This window comes from Crassostrea angulata, chromosome 2 (assembly GCF_025612915.1).
Source record: "Crassostrea angulata isolate pt1a10 chromosome 2, ASM2561291v2, whole genome shotgun sequence".
NCBI classification, from domain to species: Eukaryota; Metazoa; Mollusca; class Bivalvia; order Ostreida; family Ostreidae; genus Magallana; species Magallana angulata.
Genome location: NC_069112.1, coordinates 27672036 through 27699506, shown reverse-complemented (window position 1 = coordinate 27699506; position 27471 = coordinate 27672036). Strand labels below are relative to the sequence as shown.

General features: G+C 31.7%; 1 protein-coding gene across 1 annotated transcript; it reads left to right on the top strand.

Moving 5' to 3' along the window:
* Positions 1-1100: 1100 nt before the first annotated feature.
* LOC128171644 (uncharacterized) lies at positions 1101-22254 on the top strand. Its single transcript, XM_052837420.1, has 9 exons — positions 1101-1199; positions 6469-6520; positions 9658-9857; positions 11598-11911; positions 15279-15419; positions 18077-18301; positions 18712-18827; positions 20191-20332; positions 20501-22254. Exons 2-9 carry the CDS (start codon positions 6510-6512, stop codon positions 21080-21082), a joined length of 1731 nt encoding a protein of 576 aa, XP_052693380.1. The 5' UTR covers positions 1101-1199; positions 6469-6509; the 3' UTR covers positions 21083-22254.
* The last annotated feature ends 5217 nt before the right edge of the window (positions 22255-27471 follow it).

Here is a 27471-nt window from a genome sequence, read left to right as displayed (position 1 = left end):
GAAAAGTGTTGACATGATATCGCTGTACTTCTGCCGAATAATAACCAAATTATTAAGTAAGACTGTTTAAAAATTTGAAGTGTACATGACGCATATTACATGTAAACTTTGAACATTCTTAATGACATTTAGAATTATATACATACAATGTACAAATAATTTAACCAATACATCAATAGTAGTGTTTACGGTTTTAAATACATGATTTGAAATATGCTAGCCTTATAAACTATACATATGCACATGCGGTTGTTAGAAAGACAGACAATGACCAATGACTTTGATGACGATATCCGAAAATGTAATCTGAAAATAGGAAAGTGTGTTCTACATTGAATGTGAACTTTAAAATTCAATCAATCAAAACGAATACAAAACACCTTTTGTATATTTTTACATGTTTTTGAGTACATGTAAAAGATTCATCGACATGATCACCTGGTCTTTCTTGCTCTGTTTGTAAAAAACGACAATGCTGATCCATACCTTGTTGATAATTCTTGACTGGTAGATTACGGAAAAAATATGCAGGTCTTTTTAAAATTAAATTTGCATATTTATGATTATTGTTTGGGTAAATTTCATGTATAGTTTTGCATGAATATCAACGAAGTGGTATGATACTCTACACTTCGTTTACTTAGGTTAAAAACTAATATAAACAAAACGAAAGCAATTATCTTTAAAATACTGGAAACTCCAGAAAGTGACATAACATCGGAACCTAGATAAAAGGTTTTCTGACCGTGGTTTAATATTTTAAATCTGATAGGTGGTTATTAACATATCTTTAACTAAATTGTAGTTTTTTGTAGACTTGAAATGCAAATCAGAACCAAAAACACAACAAAAATATGTTTATTTATACCCTCTTTATAAAAGGAACCTGGTTGAAAATTCACTCGAATTTGTAATCTGATATCTTATGTAAATTACTATTACGTAACATTAAATGCACTTTAGACTTCCTTTCTATCACTGTTCTGCTCAAATTTAAATCCGTACAAGTAAAACATTTTTTTTATGTATGACATTTAATGTTCTTCATAGACCACTGCACTTGGCTTTGTTTGATTTTGGTTGATCACGTGAATATTTGTGTTTATATACGGTGAAACTGCCTTTTTCATCAGAACATAACAAGAGTCCTTTTTAAACGATGCAATATTCCTCTGGATTGTTTTTCATTGACCTATAATGTAAGTGCAAGTGTTTTAGTTTGAAAAGACATATTTTTGTCCAAGTTTTATAACAAAATATTGGTACAAATTACATTTACTATATACTCATTACTTATTTCAAAACAACCTGGCTATTTTATTCATTTTGAATGATGTCAGCACACAAGCACGGTTGGAAAAATAAGAATGTGATCGTTGGCAAGCCCTCGAGACCTTAACCAAATCTGCGTTTTAGGTTTTACACTGTAGTATTTTTATGCAGTCAAATTTTACTTATAAGACCTAATTATATAAGTATTTATAGAAAATTGTGGAATGTACATAGTCGCAAATTTTACAAAATATTTAATGATATATTATCTGAGATTTTCATCATTGATATTGTTTTCATCTATTATGAAAAAGCCAATAAACACTTAAATCCAAAAAAGGAGAGCATTGTATTTTTCTAAATTCTAATATATGAACAATCATGTTAGTTTATTGATAGAGTACCCGCAACGTTGTTTTTTTTTGCGATCGGCTTCGGCCGATCACTGTTGTGTCCATATGAGGCATCCAGCAAATGCTTCCACGTGCGCACACATTCCGCTTGCATAAGTAGTTCTTATAAAAACTTGAAGTTTGGTTTAGTTTTTATATAACATTTTACTCATTTATATTTCAATTCATTTATATTAAGAGATGCAAACATACATATAATAAAGTTCGACCTGTTAATTCAAGATTGCACATTTTGTCTTGCGCGTAAGAATTTCGATCGAAAGATTTATTCAGTAATGCAGTTGACCTCGATGAACTGACCTCAATCATAAGAAAATGCTCCATGAACTGACCTCGATCTATTGATGTTGCTTAATAGTAGCTAGGAAGACGGCTTGATTTATAAACAAGGTTACGTTATAATGCGACCTCAATAGCAAGTTATGATGGCATTCAATGTTTTTCAGTCGCATTAAATTATTTTAATACAACTCTTTCTTTGTATACGTGTTAATGCCCTTTGAAGGACCCTGATCGATATTCTGAAGAAGAAGATACATAAACATTTAATAAATACGTTTAAAATATAAAACTAGACAAGGAGTTTACGAACGGCTTTCCCCAAATTTATTTCAAAATTAAATTTGTTGACGGTTTATAATGATGAAATTACGGTGTACAGATTCAAAATATTCTATATTTTGTAAAAATACAGTACTTTTTTAATTATTTTACATCAAACTGATCATGTTGATTGCTTCTAGCTATCAATATATTATTATTGACGATCACTCCTTTAAAAGGAATACTTGTTTTGCAATCCCATATTATCGTTTTGTGTATCAATCCTGTCGTATCGTGCGTGAACATACTGTTATAAAATTATCCAATATAACTTATAAATCATATCTGTAAGCAGTGGAAATGAAAAATAAATAATGTAAACTATTGAAGTCCTTAGGAACAAGGTAGCAATTTTACCTGTATAGAATATATTAAATTTTACGCAGCGTGTATATATGCGTAAACATTAACTTGTATATATAATAATTCGTTTATCATCCACCATTATTTAAACTGAACCCTCTATTTCCCGTGTGAATTGATCTCGGGCTGAATTATTCCAGACGATCGGCTTAGGTTGGGGTTCAGCCCCCATTCCTCTGCACCGATTCTTGATGTATATACATTAATACAACATTTATTCTTATAGACACAAGAGACAATTAGTTTATTGATACAAATTGATGTATAATGTTTACAACCAATAACAAGGGCACCGCAAAGTGGAACATCCCCTCGCAACATGACTTGTTGTAGAAGAAAGTGCATTATTTAGGAACATACATGCAAATTTTTATTTTTCAGATCAAAATTTATCAGATCAAATTAAATATGACACAAGTATTTCTAAAAACCACTTTGAATTCATAATATTTTATCCTAATCCGCAAGCTTTGTGGTGTATAAATTGGGGGAAGGGGGGGGGGTCTACATGTACGTGGTTTCACAGTTATCCTATTCCTAGCAGAAACTCAACACATGTACACATATACTTAACAGTTAAATAATTTTGATTCATTAAGTGACATTCATTTTTTATAGAAGCGTACATAAACGGTCTGTACATGTATATATTATGAAACGTAGCTGAAGATCTAGCGATCTATAGTCTGCTCTATATATATATATATATATATATATATATATATATATATATATATATATATATATATATATATATATATATAACGAAATGTATGCATATTTATTTGCGCATTTAAACCAAAAACTGTCGGAGCCAAAACTTAATGTATTTGGTTAACTCGCCCTGCACTTTCCGTCATGACGTTATTTATCTAAACCGCCTTCCTGAGCACCCCGTTCTAGAGAGTTATTACCATCAAAACTAAAATTGCATCAAATTGTTTCATTTTTTATTCACCTTTTTGTATTAACCAAAAATACACCAAAACGCCAATAAGTCAACCAACGTTCTTAGTTACCCCGTTCTTGAACCTTCTATCACATTCTTTCACCAGAGATCGTGCTTCGTAAGCGTTCTTACATCAAACCTAAAATCGCGAATTTAAGAAACGGATTGACTTATTTTTACTATTCAACGTTTGTAAAATCGTAACGTTTATGTGCACTTTAAGTAATTTCTCAGTAAATATATTCACTTTTTACATAATCATTCAGTACTATTTTATCGCAAATATATATTTCAATGCAAACTCCCAGTCACTGGGATCCGCCAAAGCGTGATAACAACCTTTTCTCATTTTTGCTATATCGGGTTAGTTTATCTAAAATGAAAATAGGTTTTTGATCAATTTCACAATAATTACGTATCAGGTATAATTCAATTATAGCTTACTGACATCATCTCACATGTTTCGAAGTATCAAATGTATAAGCAGTTACACTGGTGCAGAAATTTCGTAGTTTATTTGCAAAAAGTCTTTAATTTATAAGTATAGATGTTTACCTGTGGGACGATAAAGGCAAGCAGAACGGGGACCACATATCTTGCATTATTCCCAAGTACACCCCATTACCCTTGACTCTCTTTCAACCATAATTTAATATTGGAAATAATTGAAAACAAAACGTTTCTTGTCAGTACTATTTGTTTGTTCATTGTTTGATATATAGATTTTGAAATGTTTTGCCTTTGTTATATTATTGTTTTTAATTTGGTAATAATCATTATTGACGTGTGTCATCCTTTTTAAAGTGAATAATTATTCATAACCATATAACAATTTGATCGTATGCAACTTTAACTTAAACTAGACTTTGACCCGTGCGTGCACGGGATGACATTGCATATTGGACGTTTACGAAATAGGTACATCGACACACCTTATTATTGACATTTACGTGACAAAGCTATAAGCCTACAATAATGCTATTAATTTCACTACACTGTACCTAGATTGAATAATCTTTGTCTCGGGAATGGCGCTCACCACTATATAAATAGTACATGTTTGGGAGGGTAACAGTTGAAATTGACACCCCGAGAAAACCATTGTCAATCGACGCGAAGCGGAGGTTGACAATGGTTTCGGGGGGTGTCAATTTCAACTGTTATCCTCCCGAACAGGCACTATCTATTTTCTTATACTGAATGTCTTAATTTTATAGATGTTTTTGCTGCTTTTATAAAGAAATGACGTGAATTCTACGGCGAACCGTACGCGCATAATTTACGCGCATGTAACAATTCGTTGTGTTACCCGTTGCTAAGTGTGTAATAAAACGGATTATTATACGTTCATGTTAAATACTGAAATTTGATTGGTTTAGACGCAGTTGATAATCTATTACCCTCAACGTTAGCAACACACTTGGCAACGGGTAACACAACGAATTGTTACATGCGCGTAAATTATGCGCGTACGGATCGCCATAGAATTCACGTCATTTCTATATAAAAAAGTAAAGTTTTCTTTGAAATTTAGACATTCAGTATGATAAAATAAATAGTGCCTGTTTGTGAGGGTAAGAGTTGAAATTAACATCCGTCAAAAACCATTGTCAACCTTCGCTTCGCGTCGGTTGACAATGATTTTCTCAGGGTGTCAATTTCAACTCTTACCCTCACAAACAGGCACTATTTATATATTACATGTATCAACTGCTAAACCAATCAGATTTCAGTATTTAACATGATAGTATAATAAAGTAAGAATGCCTCCCTTATACCCGTAATGTAGCAGAAAATTGCAGAATCGCCCCGAAACGATTTTGGAGCAAGTTAATGAAGTTGCCGTGAAAATAACAGTCAAATTCATCACAACAAACATTTTTGAGACTGCAAATACCTTTCAACTAAAGAATTAAATCCATAGAATGGAAGAATTCAACACCTTTTCACCACCTTACGCGTAATTTCTTTGTAAAACTGGGTCCGTAGGAAATTATTCATTTTTAAGATAAAAAATATTCTATCTTCACTCTTCTAATAAATATAATGTAACTTTTTTGTATGTTATCAATTTTTTTTTGTCATCACGAAGACAAAACTAAGTAGTTGAAATGTTTATTTGTTATTTTATAGTTTCTCTCATAAGAAATCATTAAAATGTATGAACAGAATATATAGCAAAAGTCCAATGAAAATTTATACCCATATTTGTATGATCATTTCTGAGTTTATTCATGCAGATGTGATATTGTGGAAACATAAACTAAAAATCCCGTTTGGGTGAATGTATTGCGCAAGCGCAAGATTGTAAAATCCAAAAAATCCAGGTGATTTCTGGGAATTTTTGAGGAATTTTCGTTGATTATTAATTAGCGAAGCTTAACTGAGAAAAAAATAAAAACAAATTGGTAATCTTTAAGTACCAATGATGTTTAAAATTTATAAAACAAAAGACAGTATTCTTCCGATTTCTCGGTATTAAAGACCAAATATTCGAGTCTATTATTTAAATATAATAGTATAGATGTTTTAACTTTCTTTTATTAGGGTCTTCCGTTTCCAACGTTCGTTTTTCTTATTAAAAAATGATTTTGTCATCCCTTTTTCTGAAAAAAAGGATTAAAGATAGAACGTTGAAATTTTCAGGAATAATATATTTTTTTATTTCCTAGGGGCGATCAGGTACAAACATGATCGTCCGTCACTTCTAGTCCGCTCAAACCATTTTTAGAAAATTGTGTTTTAAATTTTTTTCAAATTAAAAAAAATTACAATTTCTTTTCTTAGATCTTTTCATAGATCGATAAAGATACCTTATAGTAAGTTTGTGTTAGAACACCATTCACAGTCCGCTTATTTTTGTTTCAGAATAGCCACTTATGAATTATTGAGCAGAGAACCATTGCAAAATGGCGGAAAGGTATAATCATGTTTGTTTATTAATTGCACACACATATAGTTTGTTTTATGAACATAATTCATTCTAAGACTTTTATTTCTTTCTGAGTCTATGCTTGGTCCTTTTCTTCCGATATCTTTAAATATTTCTCTACTTCAAACGAAGTTTAAATCGAAATCTAATGTATTCATATCAATTGAAAACTACCATACCTAGAAGTGAAATTGAAAAAAAAAGTTTAGAAGATTTTTAGACTGGTTATCATTCAGCTGAAATGAACTATAGTTTATCCCAAGTTATTGCTTCCATCCCGTTATGATGATTTTTAGAAAATATACACATACATGTACCTGTGAAAGAAATACAGTTGAAATCGGATAAAGGGAATATATCCAATATATCTTAACTGAACAATTATCATTTTTCACTCATAACAGTTCACAGGAACGAAAACGAATTTCTTACTGAGATTTATAATGGGAAATATTTACACCTTTTGTCCATTCGGAAGTACTCGGGATACCTCGCGCAATTTTTCAACCTTATTATCCGGGCTTATTAATGGCTGATGCAATCCCCGTAGACTTTCTATTTTTGGATGTGTATTAAAAACTGAAGCGGTAGAGGGAGCGTTTCAAAACAGATAATCTGGACGTTTTTCATATTAGTGGATGAACGTAGTTTGAGCTAAAAGGTATTCATGATTATCGAAAAGTCAAGCAAAAAGTAGTGGGAGCAAAAACTCGGGGCAGAGTATATTAAGTATTAAGAAAATATTTTATATGTTAAACTAAAGTGTTTTGCTTCTATATTTAAATTAGGATTAAAGTTTGACATTCAGTCAACTGAAATATATCTGAATTGTATTATATAAAAGTGAATTGATTAGTATCGTTCTTTCATTTAAAAAGCTTTCGGTGTATAACAGGTAGCGTTCAATTGACAGAAGTACATTATGCAGGTGTTCTTATTTTGTTGTTACGGAATGAATGTGCTATCTATTAGTCATCGCCTAATCATTCACCGACGTGGTTTTAATGGGCAAGGCATTTCAATGCAGGGAGACATGTCTATAAGAATAATTTTGTAAAAAGGTTTTCAATTGCCTCTACGCTTTCTTCAAACCCATGCAAAAAGATCATATTCAAATCAATGCACCTAATTTAACATATAAACGGTGTGTCCGTCGGACAAAGCGCAGATTTAAAAAAAAAATAAATGCATTCCTGATTTTGGAAATGATACCGGTTATAGTCTGGCACAGATTGATGTTTCCATCACTTGTTGTTGATTTTCATAAAAACCCCTGTGATAAACTGTTGAAATTAAAATTTGGCAAACCATTCTACATGTAAGTTTTCTTATTTCACACGTTTCCTCATTTTCACAGAGATCTAAAATTATCGGAACTCATTGCACAACTTTTCAACATTATCATTCAGGTACTTCTTATGTCATTTGCTATGCAAAATCCGCGTAAACTGTTTATAACTGGTTTTGTATTGAACCCTGACGCGATAGATGGGGGTGTTTCCAAACAAAAAGAAACTGGACTCCTTTTTGTCTTGTTGTGAATGAATTTAGTTTAAGTACAACAGTACTTATTTATTATAAAAATAGAAGGCAAAAGTGTTCAAAGCAAAGATTTGGGATTGTTAAACTACCCCAAAAATATCTACTATTCTGCATTGGCATAAATTCAATCTAAAAAGATTAAAGAAAATCATTGAACACCAAACTATACGAAGATAATCCACATCAGCCAAAAACTTTACTCTGAACTAGTACTGCATTTCACCGTTGTCATTATATATATATATATATATATATATATATATATATATATATATATATATATATATATATATATATATATATATATATATAAGAGAAAAAACAGTTTGTTGTTTTTTTTAACTTAAAACTTGAATGAATAAATATTAATCCTTTATTGCGGAAAAAACCCATATAGAAAATCCGCAGACAATAAAACTCAATATTTACATTCTACTGTGTTTTTCCATTAAATTCCGTGATGTTTAAATGCCTCTAAATGCAACATCTGTTCACTGCGTATGAATTTACAAGTAATTTACATAAGAAGTTCTCAAACAGTGATTTCTATGTTATCGGTTAAAAATGTATTTCATAAATGTTGTCAAAATACCATGTTTTATAATTATTCAACAAAAGAGTTGACTTTATTGTTAAAAGCAACATTTCAATAGTTATTTTTCATGGATTATATTTTCATGCTCTTCGATCTCATCTCAACAGTCTCTGTGATAATCAGTTTAAACCGGTTTTACAAAACAGCTGTTCTTGCTGTTACTAATTTACTCCCTCCGTGATCTGAACTTTATATCGATTTATTTAAGTAATCAATTGATTTCTTCAGTAAGGGAATGTAAATATAAGCATTAAATGATTTATTTTTGACGTCGTCGTGTCAATAACTGCCGTCAGGTGAGCAGACAAATTATCATAACGCGCTAATAAATTTGACATAGGCCAAGTAACAAGAGCAGATTACATGTATATCCTAGTTAAACAAGGTATTGGTCTCGAATATGTACCAACTGCCGCCGTAAATTAATTATCTAGTTCAGATTTGTTAAACAATATTGAAGCTTCTAGGGGCTAAACGATTTTTTGTATCTATTAATACTTCATATTCAGCTGTCAATATCCACGCGTCTCTCGCTGCGGTCTGTATAAAACGGAAGCAAATTGTCCATCCTACATATCATCAGTAATGGAATTTTACAAAATAGACCTTTTTAAGGAACAACTTAATTTTAACACTTCGCTTTAATTGAATCACAGCTAAGTAATTTAATTCCGAATGTATTTTGCCATTTTTTTTAGCTATCACAAACAAACAATGTTTTCAGCTATCCATTTTATTATACATGTATCGTGTATTAAATGTAACGGGTAGAATGTTTGTTTAATCAGTAAATTATAATCACCTCTGTTTGTCATACAACATAATATAATTTCTGAATATGTATTGTTAAACAAAGTGATTTTTTTTTATAAATAATTCATTGTTTTTTTCAAACATAATATTAATAAAAACATGATTTAATAATTCTGTTTACATTACAGTCAACATGTTATTTCACTGTTATTTCATGAAATGTGCTTTTTTGCAGGGAATCTATACCACAAATAAGGACAATGGGAAGACAAAGCGTCATTGACATTTACAGAGCCCTTGATATGTTTCTAAAAAGTGATGGTTACAGAAAAGATCTTGAAATCGAACTTGAAAAATCAAACCCAGGGTTTATTAAAGATATTGATAAGAGGATAATTGATATGGAGAAATCTGATCATGGGATTGTAATAGCAGGTTTGCAAATATTATTTCAGACTTAAATAATACTTCATACCTGTATATTTTCTTTTTTAAAACGTATATAATAGCCAAACAAAAATGTTTAATTTGTGGTCTTTGGAGATATGAGTTTTTTTAAAAATAATTTTGCAGTTACAAAAATATAATTTTATATTCCGAGAAAAAAATGGCCCAAGAAAAACCTGTTGTGTGTATCTGTATATTGTGTGTTAATTTGTTTCATGCTGGAAAAACGTTATAGTTTAATTGCACAAAGAAAATCATGTCTAGACACAAGAAGCGGGGTCAGTTATAGGTCAGCGGAGCTGAAAACTCAGGTGAGTTTATCTGATAACTGTTTGTCCGGCGTCCGTCTGTCTGCCTCTCCGTCCCTCTGTAAACTTTTAGCATTGTTTACTTTATCTCTAAAACATTAGGACCAATTTAAACAAAACTTGGCACAAATCATTATTGTGTAAAAGGATTATTCTTTGTGAAAAAGGCCACATCCTCTTCCAAGTGGATATATTATTGAAAATATGTTGGCATCTTCTTCTCAAAAACCAATTGGCTAAAAAAAACTGTAACTTTGTAATGTTCAAACCATGATTGGCCACCTGGTGGGTCCAATATATGTTACCTGTGATTTTTTTTAAATATTCAACAACTCAAAAATTTTGATAAATGGAAATATTGTATGCAATCACCATGATATATTGTTGATTTTTAATTGTTTTTACAAATATTTGAATCGGTAGGCTCTATGCCTCCGGGTGTTTTAGATTAGCCACTAAAACCCAAAAGAAGTTTTTTAAAGCTTATCAAACTTTTAGAAATGTTATTTACACATTATTCTACATTTAATAAATGTCTGTCATAATTGATATGAAACAAACACTATTGGAATATGATTTCCGACGGCAACGTTAAACAATCTTTTCGATTAAAGAATTCATATTACTTTGATAATTAAGTCCAGTACATTTTGCTAATGATTATTAAACAAGATGTCAACATGACTTAATGTTAACTCAAGTATTAAATTGATACATATAGAATCCCATTTATGCATTTTATTGAGCCTAGCATTAATTCCAGTGGCAATCAAAACTAAAATATGATAATGTCACTATTACGAATCTAAGCACATGTTGAACAGATATATTATAGACATTGTATTGTGTTTAACATAACCACAAACTATACATGTTCAATGCATCCATGTTTGAAACAACGCTTGTTTAACATAATACCTATACATGTATACACGCTTGAATAATTTTACCTTATTATTAAACTTAATTACTTAAAGCTACAGTTTCTTTTGCAATGGTATATATACAGATAAATAAAAATAGTTTAGTAAACTTTTGTCAGATATTTTATAAAAATCGATTCCGGATTTAAATTTCGTTTGGGGTTTAGTTTTATCGTTTACATACAGTCGTCATTTTATTTTACGTCACGGAAGCAGCAAATCAAATTTGCAGGCAAAGACGTTGTCCTTAAAGGTGGATTGAATGTTACTTAAATATTACCATTATGTTGTATCCATAGGCTTAGCAGCCATCTATACATTTTGAAGCATCTTACAGTTACATGCAGCATAAATGAAGCTAAACTATTGCATTTAGTCTTCATTCATCATACATAAGCTTCCTTTAATTTAAGGCAAACTTTAATATAGTCATTCGTCTTGAGTGCATTTTATTTAAAAAACAATAATTTTAAAATGTATATGTTTATCATTTCCAGGTGAAACAAGTGCTGGAAAATCAACATTGCTCAATATGATTCTGCAAAAGAATATTTTTATTGGTCATACAATGGAGTCTACTTCAACAATATGTAAGATACGTAATTTGGATAGAGTAAGAATAATTACCAAGCGCAAAGATGAACAGATCGAGGAACCTGAAATTGATCTAACAGACAGATGTGATTTAACAAGCGAACGCGGTGTTGAGCTGCTCAGAACGCATTTAGAAAAACTAACGGACAAGACTTCGTCGGAGAATAGCGTCGAATTTGAATGTGTTGATGTAGGATTCCCGATCCCTTTTCTTAAGGTGCTCACTGGGTTATTTGATATCAGTTTAACTGGTAGATTTAAATGGATATATATACCGGTATGTTCCAGGGCTAATAATACAATACACTTGTTCCTCTAAGCGCACATTGAATAATAGTATATTAATCCATATAATAATATTAAAAGGTTAGAAACAGAGATAAAAATATCGAAGGTATTTTAGACAAGTCAGAATGTAAACAGGTCTTAAAATAATTAAAGTTTGTAATCAATAACAATATATTAAGACACGTAAATAGCATTTCATTTTTTCCGGCGATTTCAATAAACAGACATTAAGCCAATGTTTGATTTTTGTCTTAAGTATCAAATTGATTCATGATCTTAGGCCCTAAAAAGGAACATGCAATAAACAATTAAAAAATAAATATAGCGCATTTGATATAAGATTACGCCTAAAATATAGCAATTTTGCAAACATCAGACATTTTCAATCTACACAATATTTAATTAAATATATTCAAAGGAACACAAATAACACATTTGTCATGCTAAAAGAGTCTTAATTATCTTACACGATGTATAGTTATGATGTCCATGAAGTTTAGTACCTATATTGTAAAATCCATGATCCCTGGGACAGTGGATTTGGCCCTAGGGCGGGGTCAATAGAGTGAAAATGTATAAAATCTTTAAAAAATATTTTTTACTCCCACGCCTGTGGGAAAAAGAACGGAATGCATGGTTATGATGTCCAAAATTCCTCTACCTAAATTGTGAAAATTCACGGCCCCTGGGTCGGGGTTCAGGCCGTGGGATGGGGGAGGGGGGACAATATGACATATGGTGTTAATGCATATAATCTTTAAAAATGTATTCTATACTCTCGCGTATCTATAATAGACACTGATTTCATTGTTATGATAGCCAGGAAGTCTAATACAAAACTGTAAAGTTCATGTCCCCTGAGTTTTGACTCTAGAGCAGGGCCACAATGAACGTTTAAAATAGTGTTAAATGTAATGTATATGTTTTAAAATCATCTTCTCTACTCTTACACACCTGTAAGGAAAAACTGAATTCTTAATTTTGTAGACGAGGAAGCCCTTTACCAAAGTTATAAATTTCCTGTTCCCCGACGAAGGGGTTCTGAATTTAGGGCGGGGCAAACTTGTGATATAGTGTTGATGCATTTAATGTTTTTAAAAAAGTCGTTTTCTTTACTTTTGCTGATCCTGAATAAAAAAAGACTGCATATATAGAAGAAAAAAACGTCGTCTATCAAAGTTTGAGATTTCATGTCTAGGGCGAGGCCAAAACAACCACATTGTATATATATATATATAGGTTAGGGGTTCTTAATGCAGGGTGTGGCCAAAACAGTCATTTAGTGTTCATGTATATAATGTTTAAAAAATGTCTACTGCCACAGAATAAAAACTTACTTCATATTTAGAAAATAAAACATAAGGATGTCTTTAAATATATATAAATAGTGCCTGTTTGTGAGTGTAACTGTTGAAATTGACACCCCGAGAAAACCATTGTTAACCGACGCGAAAGATATATATTATTATACTTTCATGTTAAATACTGAAATCTGATTGGTTTAGACGCAGTCAATAATAAACAAAACATAAACAGTTCCACTCACAAACAGGTACTATTTATATAATGTCAACTACATGTAAGGCAAGGGTTACGGCTGAGAGGGGGGATACATAATTGCCGTTATTTTTTTATTCTTCTCAGGAATTTCAATGAAAGAGATCAGTAAATTCACAAATATAGAAAAAAGAGAGAATAAAGCTGTCTTTCAAAGTGACAATTTGTGAAAGCATTTGGAAAGAATTCAGGGGGTTTGGGTGGTTACATTATTTTCATCTTCATAGTGGAGTTATCTTTCTTTGCTTGATTTTAGGCAGGAAGGTGGTCGTCATTACAATATTTTATTTTTTTACTCCAGAATGAAACTTAACTAATTAAATGCATGTATTAAACTCCTCGACAAGTTTGTGTATGGGCTATGGGACTCAGGTGACCGTTAAGGCCTATTGACCTCTTTTTAAAGTTTATATTGGTTAAATTATATTTATATTATATTTAGTTTAGTCTGAGTATGAGCACATCCAATATAAACAGATATTTTCATTAGCACTATACATGTACTCTATTTACACATTTTGCTTGAATTTACCACGGTTCTGAATATCTACTGATATTAAACATAGATTATTCCGAATTTAGGACATTTTATTGCGACAGCTAGGTAAGTTCGTTTTAGTAACAGACACCTTCCGTCCAATCACATTAAAAGATTAAAAGATGAACATAATGTAGTCGTACGAATCAATACCAATTGATTATACGGAGAATTAGAAAAAGTGACTTATGAATTGATACAGCTAAACGAACCTAATTAGTATTCCTCTGAATAAAAACCATTGCATCCAGGTAATGACATCAGATATAAAGAAAAAATAATCGGTATTTGTTTGTCATTTATATTTTTTGTTAAAGCTTGATTGTCTACCAACTTTTAAGGAGATAAGGAAAATCGGATTCACACAGCCCGAAACACTCGCATCGATATTGGTTTTGGTTGTGATAAAATTATCAAAGATATGCTTGTTTAAATCATAGAAAAAACGTGATTTTAACAGATATACACGATATTATCAGAAATAAAGGAATGTACTTATTTTGACGATAACGAATTTACGAGAGTAGATGATGGAAATACAAATTGACAACCAAGACAGAATAGTTTTTGGCGGGTTTTTTTCCCAATGCTGAATACATTTTTTGATTCTTAAAATAAAGGGAGAATCAAGATAAAATAATTGATGTTATTTAGTAAATGGTGCTATGTTTTTCTTAATGACATAACTTTATTTAATGGCTAAATAATTGATATTATTCAGCAAATGGTGCTATGTTTTTCTTAATGACATAACTTTATTTAATGGCTAAATAATTGATATTATTCAGCAAATGGTGCTATGTTTTTCTTAATGACATAACTCAGCAAATGGTGCTATGTTTTTCTTAATGACATAACTTTGTTTAATGGCTAAATAATTGATATTATTCAGCAAATGGTGCTATGTTTTTCTTAATGACATAACTTTATTTAATGGCTATATATATCATATCTTTATCTTGAAGCTCTTTCAACTTAAACTGTAAATTGTAATCGGTTATATGTGTACCAATCATAACAGCATGGGGAAAACATTTTAGAGAAAATATTTATGCACATCACTTGGACCATTTTTATAAAATATGATTTTTAAAGGGAATTTTTGAACAAAAAAATTTTGATAAAGTTTTCTGAAATTAGTACTATTTTTTATTGCTTAGCATGAAAACATAATAACGATATATTTCGGTATGAACCATAGGGAAACGCTATTCTAGTGGACACACCTGGCATCGGAGGAACAGGGGATGTAACCCCAAAGCTCATGGAATACCTGCCTAACGCCGTGTCATTTATATTTGTTATTAATATTGACAGTGCTGGTGGGATGCAAAGTGATAGGGTATGTATACACATCTTCTCTGGTGTTATTAACCAAACAAAAGGCCATGGTATAACGCATATTAAGTTTAAGTCACTTAAATATGCAAAATAAATGCTGAAAATATATATATTTATCATTCTGGAAAAAAAAAATATTCAAATGATATGTATTTTTGTGTATGATGTAACATTTTAAAGTTATGAGTACATGTATTTACAAATACTGTTTTATATATGATATAGTATACAATTATTTAATGCTTGAGCAGTCAATAGACCCGAATATTGTTCCTGATCTGCAGAGAACAGCTCAATATGATCTATTACCCGAAGCCAACGGCCAACGGCAATATATCATACTCAGCTGTTCCCTGCACCAAGGGAAAAAATCAGGTCTATTGACTGTTCAAGCATAACATAATTGTTTTATTACCTAATTCCGTTTTTAGAATTTTGTGTTCAAAATCATAAATTAAGAAGGTCTTCATACCATTATCCATTCAGGTCATTTTTAATTGATACCAAGATGACCTTAAAGATAAATTTTAAGAACAATTGTAAAATTAACATAATAAAGTTATGTTTTAATCTTGAAGCAATTAACCTTTTTCTAAAATACGTTGCCTGTCCAATAAATCGCAGTAAATTAATCGGCGGTCCAATAGATCACAGTCTATTGACCGTCGGTCCAATAGATCACAGTCTGTTGACCGGCGGTCTAATACATCGCAGTCTATTGTCCGGCAATTCAATAGATCACTTTCAAACCTGAATACACGTACAAAATAGACGAAAATATTTAATCTGAAATAAAACAATAAAATCCATTTGATTAGGTAATATTATTACCTAATCAAAGAGATTTTGGTGTTTTATTAAAATTTAGATATTTGCGTCTATTTTGAACTGCCAGTCAATAGACTGCGATCTATTAGGCCGCTGGTCAATAGACTGTGAGCTATTAGGCCGCATGTCAATAGACTGCGATCTATTGGACCGGGAACGTATATTAGAACGCGTGTATTATACAGTTGTTGACTGGGGTCGAGGGCAACAGTTGATCTGTCGGACCGGCTCGCAAATGTTGCCCAAGGCCGAAGGCCGCGGGCAACAGTTTGCGAGCCGGTCCGAAAGATCAACTGTTCCCCGAGACACAGTCAACAACTGTTTTGTTATTCCCCGTCTAATCAATAACACGTTTTCACGGAATGTGACGTCACCGGTCAACAGTGTTTTTTAACAGTGGAATTTAACATTTCCAATCCAACAGTTCCAGTCCAACAGTCAAAATGCTGGACTTTTTTTTTCTTAAAGAGTTATATAGTAACTGTTTTACAGGGGTATAACAAGTTATAATGTTACATCCTTTCTCAGGGAATGTATATTCCTTTACATAGACGCTGTTTTAGTACTTGGTGAAATCAAATTCAATGTTATCAAAATGGAGTATCAAATAATCAACAGTATTAAAGCCTTATATAAAGTAAAAGACTATTTAAAATTGAATGTGCTGAAGACTCCTCCTTTTAAATTAAGATGTTGTAATGCATGCAACAGGTCTGGTGCATGTGAAAGTTGAAAAAAAATTCTTAGTATATTGCATAATGGCACGAAAACCATCTGCAATATGCAAATTGTAAACTCGGAAAAATAAAAAAAGCAATTAGGTAATAAAATAATTATTTAATGTTTGAACAGTTAATAGACCAGAATTGTTTCCCTTGGTGCAGGGAACAGCTCAGTATGATCTATTGGCCTCGGCCAATAGGACACACTGAGCTGCTCCATGCATCTCGGGAATAATATTCTGGTCTATTGACTGCTCAAGCATAAAATAATTGTATGTTATTACCTAATCAAAGGGATTTTTTTTTTTTTTTACAGATTAAATATTTTCGTCTATTTTGTATATGTATTCAGGTTTGAAAGTGATCTATTGAGCTGCCGGTCAATAGACTGCGAATTATTAGACCGCCGGTCAATATACTGTGATCTATTGGACCGCCAGTTAAAAGGCTGCGATCTATTGGACTGCCGGTCAATAGGCTGCAATCTATTGGACTGCCAGTCAATATACTGCGATTTATTGGACCGCCAACGCATTTTGAAAAAAAGCTTAATTGCTACAAGATTAAAAGATAATTCTATGATCATGTTTATTTTACTATTGCTCTTAACATTAATCTTTTAGGTCATCTTGGTATTGATTAATAATGACCTGAATGCATAATGGTATAACCTTCTATAATTTAGAATTGTAAACACAAATTACTAAAAACGGAGTTAGGTAATAAAACAATTATGTTATGCCTGAACAGTCAATAGACCCGAATATGTTGCCTTGGTGCAGGGAACAGTTCAGTATGATCTATTGCCCTCGGCCGTTGGCCTCGGGCACTAGATCATACTGAGCTGTTCCTTGCACCTCGGGCAAAAAATTCGGGTCTATTGACTGCTCAAGCATTAAATAATTGTTTAATGTTGAATGTTAAAACATGACAATGATGACGATTATATGTGGCTTAGGCGGCTCTATAAAATAGTTGCTACACAATAAAAATGACCAAAAATAAAAAATAGTTACTAGTAAATCTATAAGCCAGATTTGGGTTTATTTGTTTAGGTTTTTTTTTTATTGAATAAGTACTGTTTATTTTTACTGTTTTTTGTTTGTAGCTTCCAGTGATATTGCATTCAATCAATGAGACACAAATAAAGAACGAGATGCCTTGCTTTGATCCAGAAGACGTTATTTTTATAACCAACAAGTGGGATAGTATCAGAAGCCAATTTGATGTTGAAAAAGAACGAGAGGAGCTGTGGGAAAAAATCAAAATTGATTTGAAAAAAAAATGGCCCAATGTTAAAGACTCACACATTTTCAGAATGAATGTATTAGATGTAAGTACATGCATGGATTCATTTTAGTTAATCCAAGTTTAAAGATTACTATATGTAGTAATGTTCTTTTTTCTTCAAAATATTTAAGCTAACCACGTGGCAAAGAAGTCGTAAAAAACCTATCTCATATGCAATGACGTTTAGACGTATAACGAAGTTTGTCAGTACGACCGGGTAGTCCCAGATCTATCTGTTTGTTAAAATACTACATGTATCCACTAATTATTTGTAATGTTAATTTTGTATGTCTCAACGTGTACATTTTATCAATATTATTTCTGTTTTACAAATGTAGATATTTTATTTCCCCCTACAGGCAATTTTAACGCTAAAACTTTACCGCTAAACTACATTAAAAAGTAATGTTATCAGAATTGAAATGTGAAAATGCTAATATTTGTCTTTTAAAGGTTGACTTGGGTGCCGACAACGAAAATACTTCAACAAAAGAGTTCAAAAAATTTAAAGACATCCTCTTTGCTAATGTTGAAAAGGCTAACGACATTAGAATTAAGCGACACTTTGGGTAAAAGATCAATTTTAAAATTTGAACAGTTTATAAGTAGTAGCAAGTGCGATGATGCTTAGGGAACGTTGTCTTTTATTGTCATTGTCTTGTAGCAAATAAATGAATATTTATCTTTAATACTTATGCGATTTGTACGAAGGATTTTGAATGGTCAAACATTTACCATGATATATATTTAATTTTTTAAGATTTCATTTGCTTGTATTTAAGCTGGTTTTTTTATAAAGAAAACGCCCATATATTTTACTTTTGAAACTTGAGGACACATTAGAACAAATGACTAGCAATCAATGTATATGCAATCAATAACACAGTCTAACGACAAAACTATTATGCAGTGAAAACACACATTTAACAAAAGAACCCTCGAGTTAACAAACTACCGTAAAGCTAAAACAAAAAACGTCCTAGAGTCCGGATTGTATAATTGTTTAATCAAAAAACATATTGTAGATCTAAGGAGGGAAGGGTGGTGATTATCGAATGACAGCAGTTAGTGTTTACAAAATAAAGAATGAGCAATGTGCATGGAAAGAAATCGCAGAGACAGCGCGGCGCTTACGAAAGTGCTTCATATTAATATCTAAAAATGACCACATATTACAAACACGATAATCCACTTATATGTAGAAATGTACATACATATCTATAATGTGTTATAGATATATTTTTCTAACAAAGACAAACAAGTATAAATATCGTTACGACCATCAAACCCTAAGTATTTCTTATCAAAGCGGTAGGATGATTAAACTGATTTTAAAGTAAAAGACAAAAAAGTTAATGGGGTTTTTAACCCACATACATTTTGAATACACACAATTTTATACGTCTATTTAATTATTAAAATTACGCTTAGGTACATGTATGATAATTTCTATAAAAAAAAATTGTCTGTTTATTATAGTATAAAACTGTTAATAGAAATTAAGCTCAATATCAGTGAACAATCAATGTAATTTTTAAAACCATCAACAAACAAAAAATATAAGATTGAGAGATACACTATAAGTAAAAATAGTTGGGTTTTTTTTCGTTAAAACTTTTCAAATTTGTTCAATTGTATAACCAAATACATGAATGGGTCAAACAATCAATTATATTTGGTGCAAGATGATCTCTACCTTAAGATATATAGTTTGCATCATTATTTACAATAAAACCCTGGTATGTTGGTAATTCTTAAATACTTACCCTTTTCAAACGTCGATATCCATATTTAACATTAAAATAAACTTCATTTGGATACATATTTGGTAATCGAAGCGTCTCATTCTATCACGAACAGTAAAAGTATTTCTTTAATGATGTTTATTTTCAATTTCAATGTTTAATTTCAATTTTCAATTCAATTTCACAGATTCTTGCAAGAGTTGTTGAAGAATGTTTCAAAAGGTCTGAACGCAAGACTACAATTGGGGAAAAAGAGCGCAAAGGAACAACATGCTATGCAAAAAATCCACCTGCAAAGCTTAAAAAACTTGAAAATGGAATGCAAAACGGTTATTGTTTCTTTATTTTTAACATGTGATTTATGGATGAAGCTTAGTCACATTAACATTGATTTCATATTTTGTTTTTAAATTGACCTTTACAATTTTTTTCCTTGTAAGACTTTTTGTTTCCTGAAGCACTGTCAACGTTATCTAAAATTAAGTATTGAATTTCAGATGAGACAAACAGTACCTAAAAAAATTGATAAAGCAATAGAGGTCATCGTAAATGAGTGCTTTGTTTACATGTCATCCGAATCGGGAAAAGAGCACATTTTAAATCCCAAATGCCGTACTCCTATGATGGATGTTCAATGGACATCGGGATTCTTTGTCGAAGAAATCAAGTCAAGAATTAATATCTATATTGAGGCATTCTTGCAATCCCCTGATGTTTTACAGAAATTTGAAGACATAAGAACCGAAATTATTGATTTTTATAAAAGGGTATCTGTAGATCTTTCATCATTGGAAGCCGATTGGGCTTGTGTGAAGAAACATGAATTCAGCTGTGGCAAAAGCATGGCCGATCCTTTTAAGGAATTTAATGAATTTCCATTACCCCTTCAAATATCCATATTGGCTGTTTCAATCGTTATAACGGCTGCTGTTGCAGCTTGTCTTCTTTTATTAAGTCCTGTACTTGGCCCGGCTCTGATGCTCATGAATACCGACGATGCTAAAAGGGAAGTCATAGACAGGGTATACAACGCAAACACTGCTATCTTCTATCCGGAGCCAGATCCAGCGACATCTTGAAGAAAGAAGTGGCAACGCCCTAAATTTGCTGGTAGAAAAAGTGTCAGAACGCTTGCTTCCTAATCGAATTCATTTCTTAGAAACAATGATTCAACAACTATCGAATTCGCGTGAGGAAGTTCTGGCGAATATAGAGTCCATCAGCTATCTCGCAAGCAAACTTGAAGCCATGAGAATGTCCGCAGAAGATTTACAGTCTACTTTAATGGACGAAATATAAACTAATGCAGATTGTAAGGAGATGGTCTACTTTATTAAAAGAATCATTTTTGTTGGAAATAATATCATAAAACTTGCTTGCGGTTTACGATTAATGTATACTAAAATACAAATGATTACTTATCAACTTATACACTTGAACAAGGTAATAAACGTATGTTTTTTTTCATTTACAGAACTGAAAATGAAACTGCTTCTATTTGAAAATGCATTACTATAATCATGCTTAAAGTATATATTTATACATGTATGTAGTTTCATTTTATTGTTTTACAGGATACATATAAATACATATATCAAACAACTAACGTAAAAATGAAAACAAAAAGATAATTTAGTGAAAAAAAAACCCAGGTGGTGATAACTAAAAAAATAAAGATTTTGTAGTTATTGAACTGCCACTAAAACAAAAAAAACCATTAAAAACAAAAAGTGCGTTTGTTGGAATATGAACATTTCAATTGTTACAATTTATAAATGAGAGAACTTTTGTGTTTTTCATTATGTTCTTGTTGTTTGATAACATATTACGGCACTGAGAACAATTTGTGAGAAATATTTGTCCATGAACACAATTAACCGTAGATTAATTCATTTTTTGTGCCGTCGCTCCTCTAACACAGCAGTCTGTGCGGACAAATTGAATACCGCATGTTAGCGATTTATGATAATCTGTCTGCACAGCCTGGTGTGTTATAGGACCGACGACGTCCAACATAAGCATTTAATGTTTATATTTTTATTCATTGATGTTATTGGTATGTAAAAGTTTGCCGTTTTAAAGCCTTTTTTTTAAGTTCTTAATTAGGGATATGAATAGATGGAGCAGCCATAAAAAACATAGTATTTAATTCTTTCGCTCCCAAATATATAGTGACAGGAACATTCTTATTTTCTTATATTTTATAAGTACATATCAAATTGGTTAATTTAAATGTGAAACTTTCATTTAATACTACAATAAAAGATAAACATATATTCAAAACGCTTGGTTATGTTTTAATTGTGTTCATGTGCCTTGATAAGGCTAAGTCTATTTACTTAAGAAAAAAACAGCAAGTAAAAAAGTTCACCGGGATATGAACTTGGTTGGTCAAGTGATCAAATTCTGAAAAGCCCGAATGATTTCGCTGAGGATTTGATCACGTACCAACCAAAATCTTGTCCAGATGGACTTTTTAACATTTCTTTTTATTACCTATGTTTACATTTTTTTTAAAAAGGGGAAATTGTTCAGAATTGTTAAAATTACCGAGATTTTATGTTTATTATAAGCACGTGCTATGGTCATTGTGACGCCATGAAAAAACAACTAAACTGAATATTTTTGCTACTCCATAGGTTCATATAAGGATTTCCAATGCAAACATAAGGCGAACTATACACTGAATATAAATATTGTATGTTGCGTTCATCTTGTTAGATTTCACATCATATATACCCTAATGCCTAATACCGTTCTGTTTTACGTACTATTATAAATTAATCTCGTTGCCCCTATTGTACGAAATGCTTGTTATCGCAACTCCTCTGATGCCATAAGAGATAGAGACTTGGAACGTTTACCAATGTTTTAGTGCACTTATAAGTTTCTACAATCTACGGACCACAAAAAGGTCCGACGTCCCCTTCTAGCAGTAATTCTCCCTTGAATTTCATTGATTTCACAAACACATTCGAAATATAGCCCCACCCCCTTTTTTTTTGGCCTTTGACATTGACTTTTGACCTAAACCTCATAGAACTGATGTGTGATAAGTATATTCAACATATATATCAGATTCATTTATATGTACAATTACATGTAGCTCTCCCCCTTAATTTTTATTTTTTTTACCTTGATGGTTGACCTTGACATTCGATCTTGACCTTTTGACCTTGACCTCTAAGAACCGATGTGTTATAAGTATATGCAACATGTATATCAGATTCATTTATATGTACAATTAGCCCACCCAACCCCCCTTCCCTTCTTTTCATCTAACAAAGTGTTGCAACCGTTTGTCACATTTTTTGTCTGAAGTTCGACTGCGATTTTACCCCAGACCACTTTTTAGACTAAAAATTCTAGCTCCAATAAAATTCTGTAGAACTTTGCGAAAATTCATTAAATTGGTTCACACATCCTAATCTAATTGCCTGCCAGATTTGAAACGAAACGAACCATACTAAAGAAAGTAATCCACTTCAGCAACATTAAACCATCATCCTGAAACGAAATTTCAACACTTCAATATTTATATCTAATAAATTCATGCTCAAATTTTACTGAACATCTGTATTTACATTTTTATCAGCAATCTGTGATGATATTTGTTAAAGTTCTACGAAGGATAACTCTTCCGTCCCAGACACCAATTTTATATGAATTTAGGTTACATTTTTCTTTCAGTGATTTTTTTTCCACGACTGTCTGAAATACATGACTGGCCTTAATTCATTTTATATTCTCCGTACTTGCATTCCACAAATGCATGGCAGTTAATTCTGAGCACGTGCATTTCAAATTAACAGAAAATGCGTATCAGTTAATCCGACGTGGCATTCCAACATCTAATAGCCGCTCGCGACGTGAGTTTGACCTGGCCTGTTTATTTCTTGGTAAACGCTATTTGGCCACATCGTTTATAAGCAGCACTGATTTTTATAAACAAATTGATAAGCAACTGAACAAATCGCTAAGCACCAATATATTCATAAGGATTCTCAATGTTATATTAACAATATCCGGAATGTAAACACGGCGGATCTAAACCATACGGGTGTGTATTGTTTTGCATCGCATTACATTCATTCAATTGACAGCCTATACAATTTAAAACATGCGTCTGTGACGACTAACCCTGGCCTCGTTAAGGGTGTACAGGAATGCAAAGCTAATGGTCGTGGGTTCGAAACCCATCGAGGCCGTTTTTTATTTCATTTTTAAATTGAGTTGAACATTGATTTACTCATCTATTACTCATTAATTATCAACATTTGGGGTTATTTTCTAACCATTTTGAAAAATGGAAAGGCTTCTAATTGTTCATAGAACAATGTTCTATGAACTCGTTTTTTACTATGGGTGACACTATAGCTCCCAAATCGCCTAATCCAATTTTTTTCCAGACTGGGAGCAACAAACCTCTAGCTAGCGAACACGAGATAATCGCATTCAACTTGACGTCATGCAATTTCTACATGCAGTTCCACGCCTTTCAAAGTAAAACAAATAAAAAGCAAGGTTTACCACAAATCTGCTATGTGAATATTTAATTTTTCAAATAAAAACATTCAAAACCGAATTTAAAAAAATGCTATATGCTATGCTATGGTACGTTATTGTATGATATGACGAATGAGATTATGTGAAATTGTATGCTATGGTATGAGATTCCAATGCTATGCTATGTATGCATATTGCACTTATTTAGGATGCTGACATAAACATTTTGATAGAGAGATCTTTTTTTACCTGTCCTTGTAGTAAAATACTTAAGAGTACACGTAAACGTGCCTTTTTCTAAGAACTTAACGAGTGCACTTTAGCTACAGCGAACGGGCCGTTTTTCAGTGCCGTTTTTATGTAGACTAACATATTGCTTTTTCATAATTTTTAAGCCATGATGGATACTTCTGATTTATGTGCACGCTTAACTTCATCAAAATTATCATACATTTTAAACAACTATGGATTTCAATATGCCTATAGATAATCTAAATCTGGAAAAATCGTACCAAGCATAATTATTTGAAAAGTGTCTATTTAGATGGAGGACACATTTAAACTTTTTAGTTGGTGGATTGATTAGCGCGCTTAGTGAATTATACTTTATGAGTTATGAGTCTGGAAAATATCGAATTAAACTTTGAAGTTGCATATTTCCATAGTTTTTCCTGACCATACAAAGTCGATGGAAAAACGGGTCAGTGACAATGAGCGCATTTGACAAACGTCTACCTGGACAGAATCCACGTGACAATTCAAAATAATGTATTCTATAAATGGGTTCAACATGCCCGGGTCACCCAGGTAATGGTTCTCGCTTGCTACAGGAAAAATCCTTGAAATGTTCACCATTTGTCATATTTTAAGTACCAACCTAATGTTGTGCAAAGTTTCTTATTTTCAAAGAAGTTTTCTAATTGTTGAATGCGGTTTATATCTTTTCCTCAAGTTTGTACACGTTTAGGTTGGCAGTTAACAAAGGTTCCGAAATGAATGCCCACCATCAATTTCCTCTACAAAATCAAGAATATAGGCTGACCACTGTCATGCTGTAAAGCTTCGTGATTTTTATTGACACTAAATTTAGCGTTAAAGCTTGTGATTCCTATGGTGTAAAAATCAATCGATATTAAAAAACTACACTTAATTTGAATCTCCATTTTTTATTTACTTTTACCGGGGCCTGTACGTGCACTCGTTCTTAGCGTATTGGAGTATAACCTCTTACTGTTTATACATGGATTTACAAAACAAAATGTAAAAGAGATGTCGTTTTGTGAAGGTTCTGATGAAATTCGACACAAATGAAAACCGGTAACTACATGTAATGATAAATAACAATATAATAAAACTTATTTAGATCAGAAAAACGATTTTTTATTTCATCTCGTAACCAGTTTCTAGTAACTAGCTTTTCTTACTTCTCGTAGCCAGTTACTTGTAGCTAGTTACTTGTAGCTAACTTTACCTATCTGAAGAATTTTCCGTTTTCCCGATTCCGACAAAGAGTACCTCTATTTTTGTTTTCGAAGTCTGTTTCTGTTTTGTATTTTTGCCTTTGGACTTTTGATTTTGAACACTGTTCGTTATCATTATATGTCATTTTATTTTTGTTTACTGCTTTGCTAAGCACTCGTATCGAAAATAAATAATATTTTGATGTTTTAATACGTTGAATTAAACAAGAACGTTTAATACAGCATACGATAATAACACAGTATATTTTAGAGAAATATAATCGTTTTCACAGAATTTCAATTAGCATGGCTAATGAAATGCTAAATAATTTCGACGAATTGAACAAGACGTGGATTTCCTTTAAAGTATAAATAATTTATTTCCTTCATGAGTCAGGCTGCAGTTTGGCTCGGAGTGGTAGCATCAAAAAATCATCTACATTATCAAAATAAAGATATATTCCTTAAATTTTAATGATATTAATATCAACGGTCACTGTCATTGAATCCACTTTTATGATTTGTCGACACCAGGTGGTTTCTAGAAAAATATCACATTGGCAGCTATGACAAAAAAGCGTAATAGAATACACATACTGAATATTCTATTTTATGTTAATCAATGCTCGGATTGCCACATGCCATTAGCTTTGAAAAAAAAACCCATCTGCGCTCAATTAACATTAGATCGATCAATTATCGTCTAATGCGACGCATAGTAAAATTTTGAATATTTAATGTAAAGACACGGCAAAATTGTTGTGTTTTTTGTACACGCCTCCGGCTCGTGCACTACCTACCTACTATTTAGGCATAGTACATGCACAACACAACACTATTAAATAAATTTTTTCTATGTTTTTAAGCCATTTATATACAGCTCTTGACATTAGCATTCATATGGCAGGACTTCTAAATTTCAATTCAAAGCAATATTATGTTGGATCAATAACGTTGATGTTTTCTTGATTTAAAACCTTTCAAAATAGGAAGTTAGTGTGCTTTAATATATTGATTATGTGAAACCATTTAAAAAAGGATCTACTCAGAATAACAATAGAATTGACCTAAAAAGAAGATGAATTTCCCGGAAAAAATCACTTTTGAAAAGTAAAGTTTTTTTGTTATTTATTAGGTTTTGTTCAAAGTAAAAATAACGGTCAATATTTTTTAGGGACACCCGGCCCTGGAGTCGAATTTTTCAAGAAAGTAACACAAATTTCGGAAACTGATTTTTGTAATAGTGTTACATATTTATTTACACCGAGAAGCATAAGTTCTTGATATTTCTGTAAGTTAAACCGATTGTTAAGTCACACATGATGTTTTTTGGTGTCCTGATAAGATTCCATCTGTTGGCATACTATTTTTTGTTTTTTAAAGGGGCATGGTCACGATTTTGGTCATATTTTTTTCGACTTTATTGTTTACAATGCTTCAGTAAGGTCTTTTAAAAAGATAACCAAAATCTGAGTGTCATTTTTTGAGTTATAAGCGAGTTA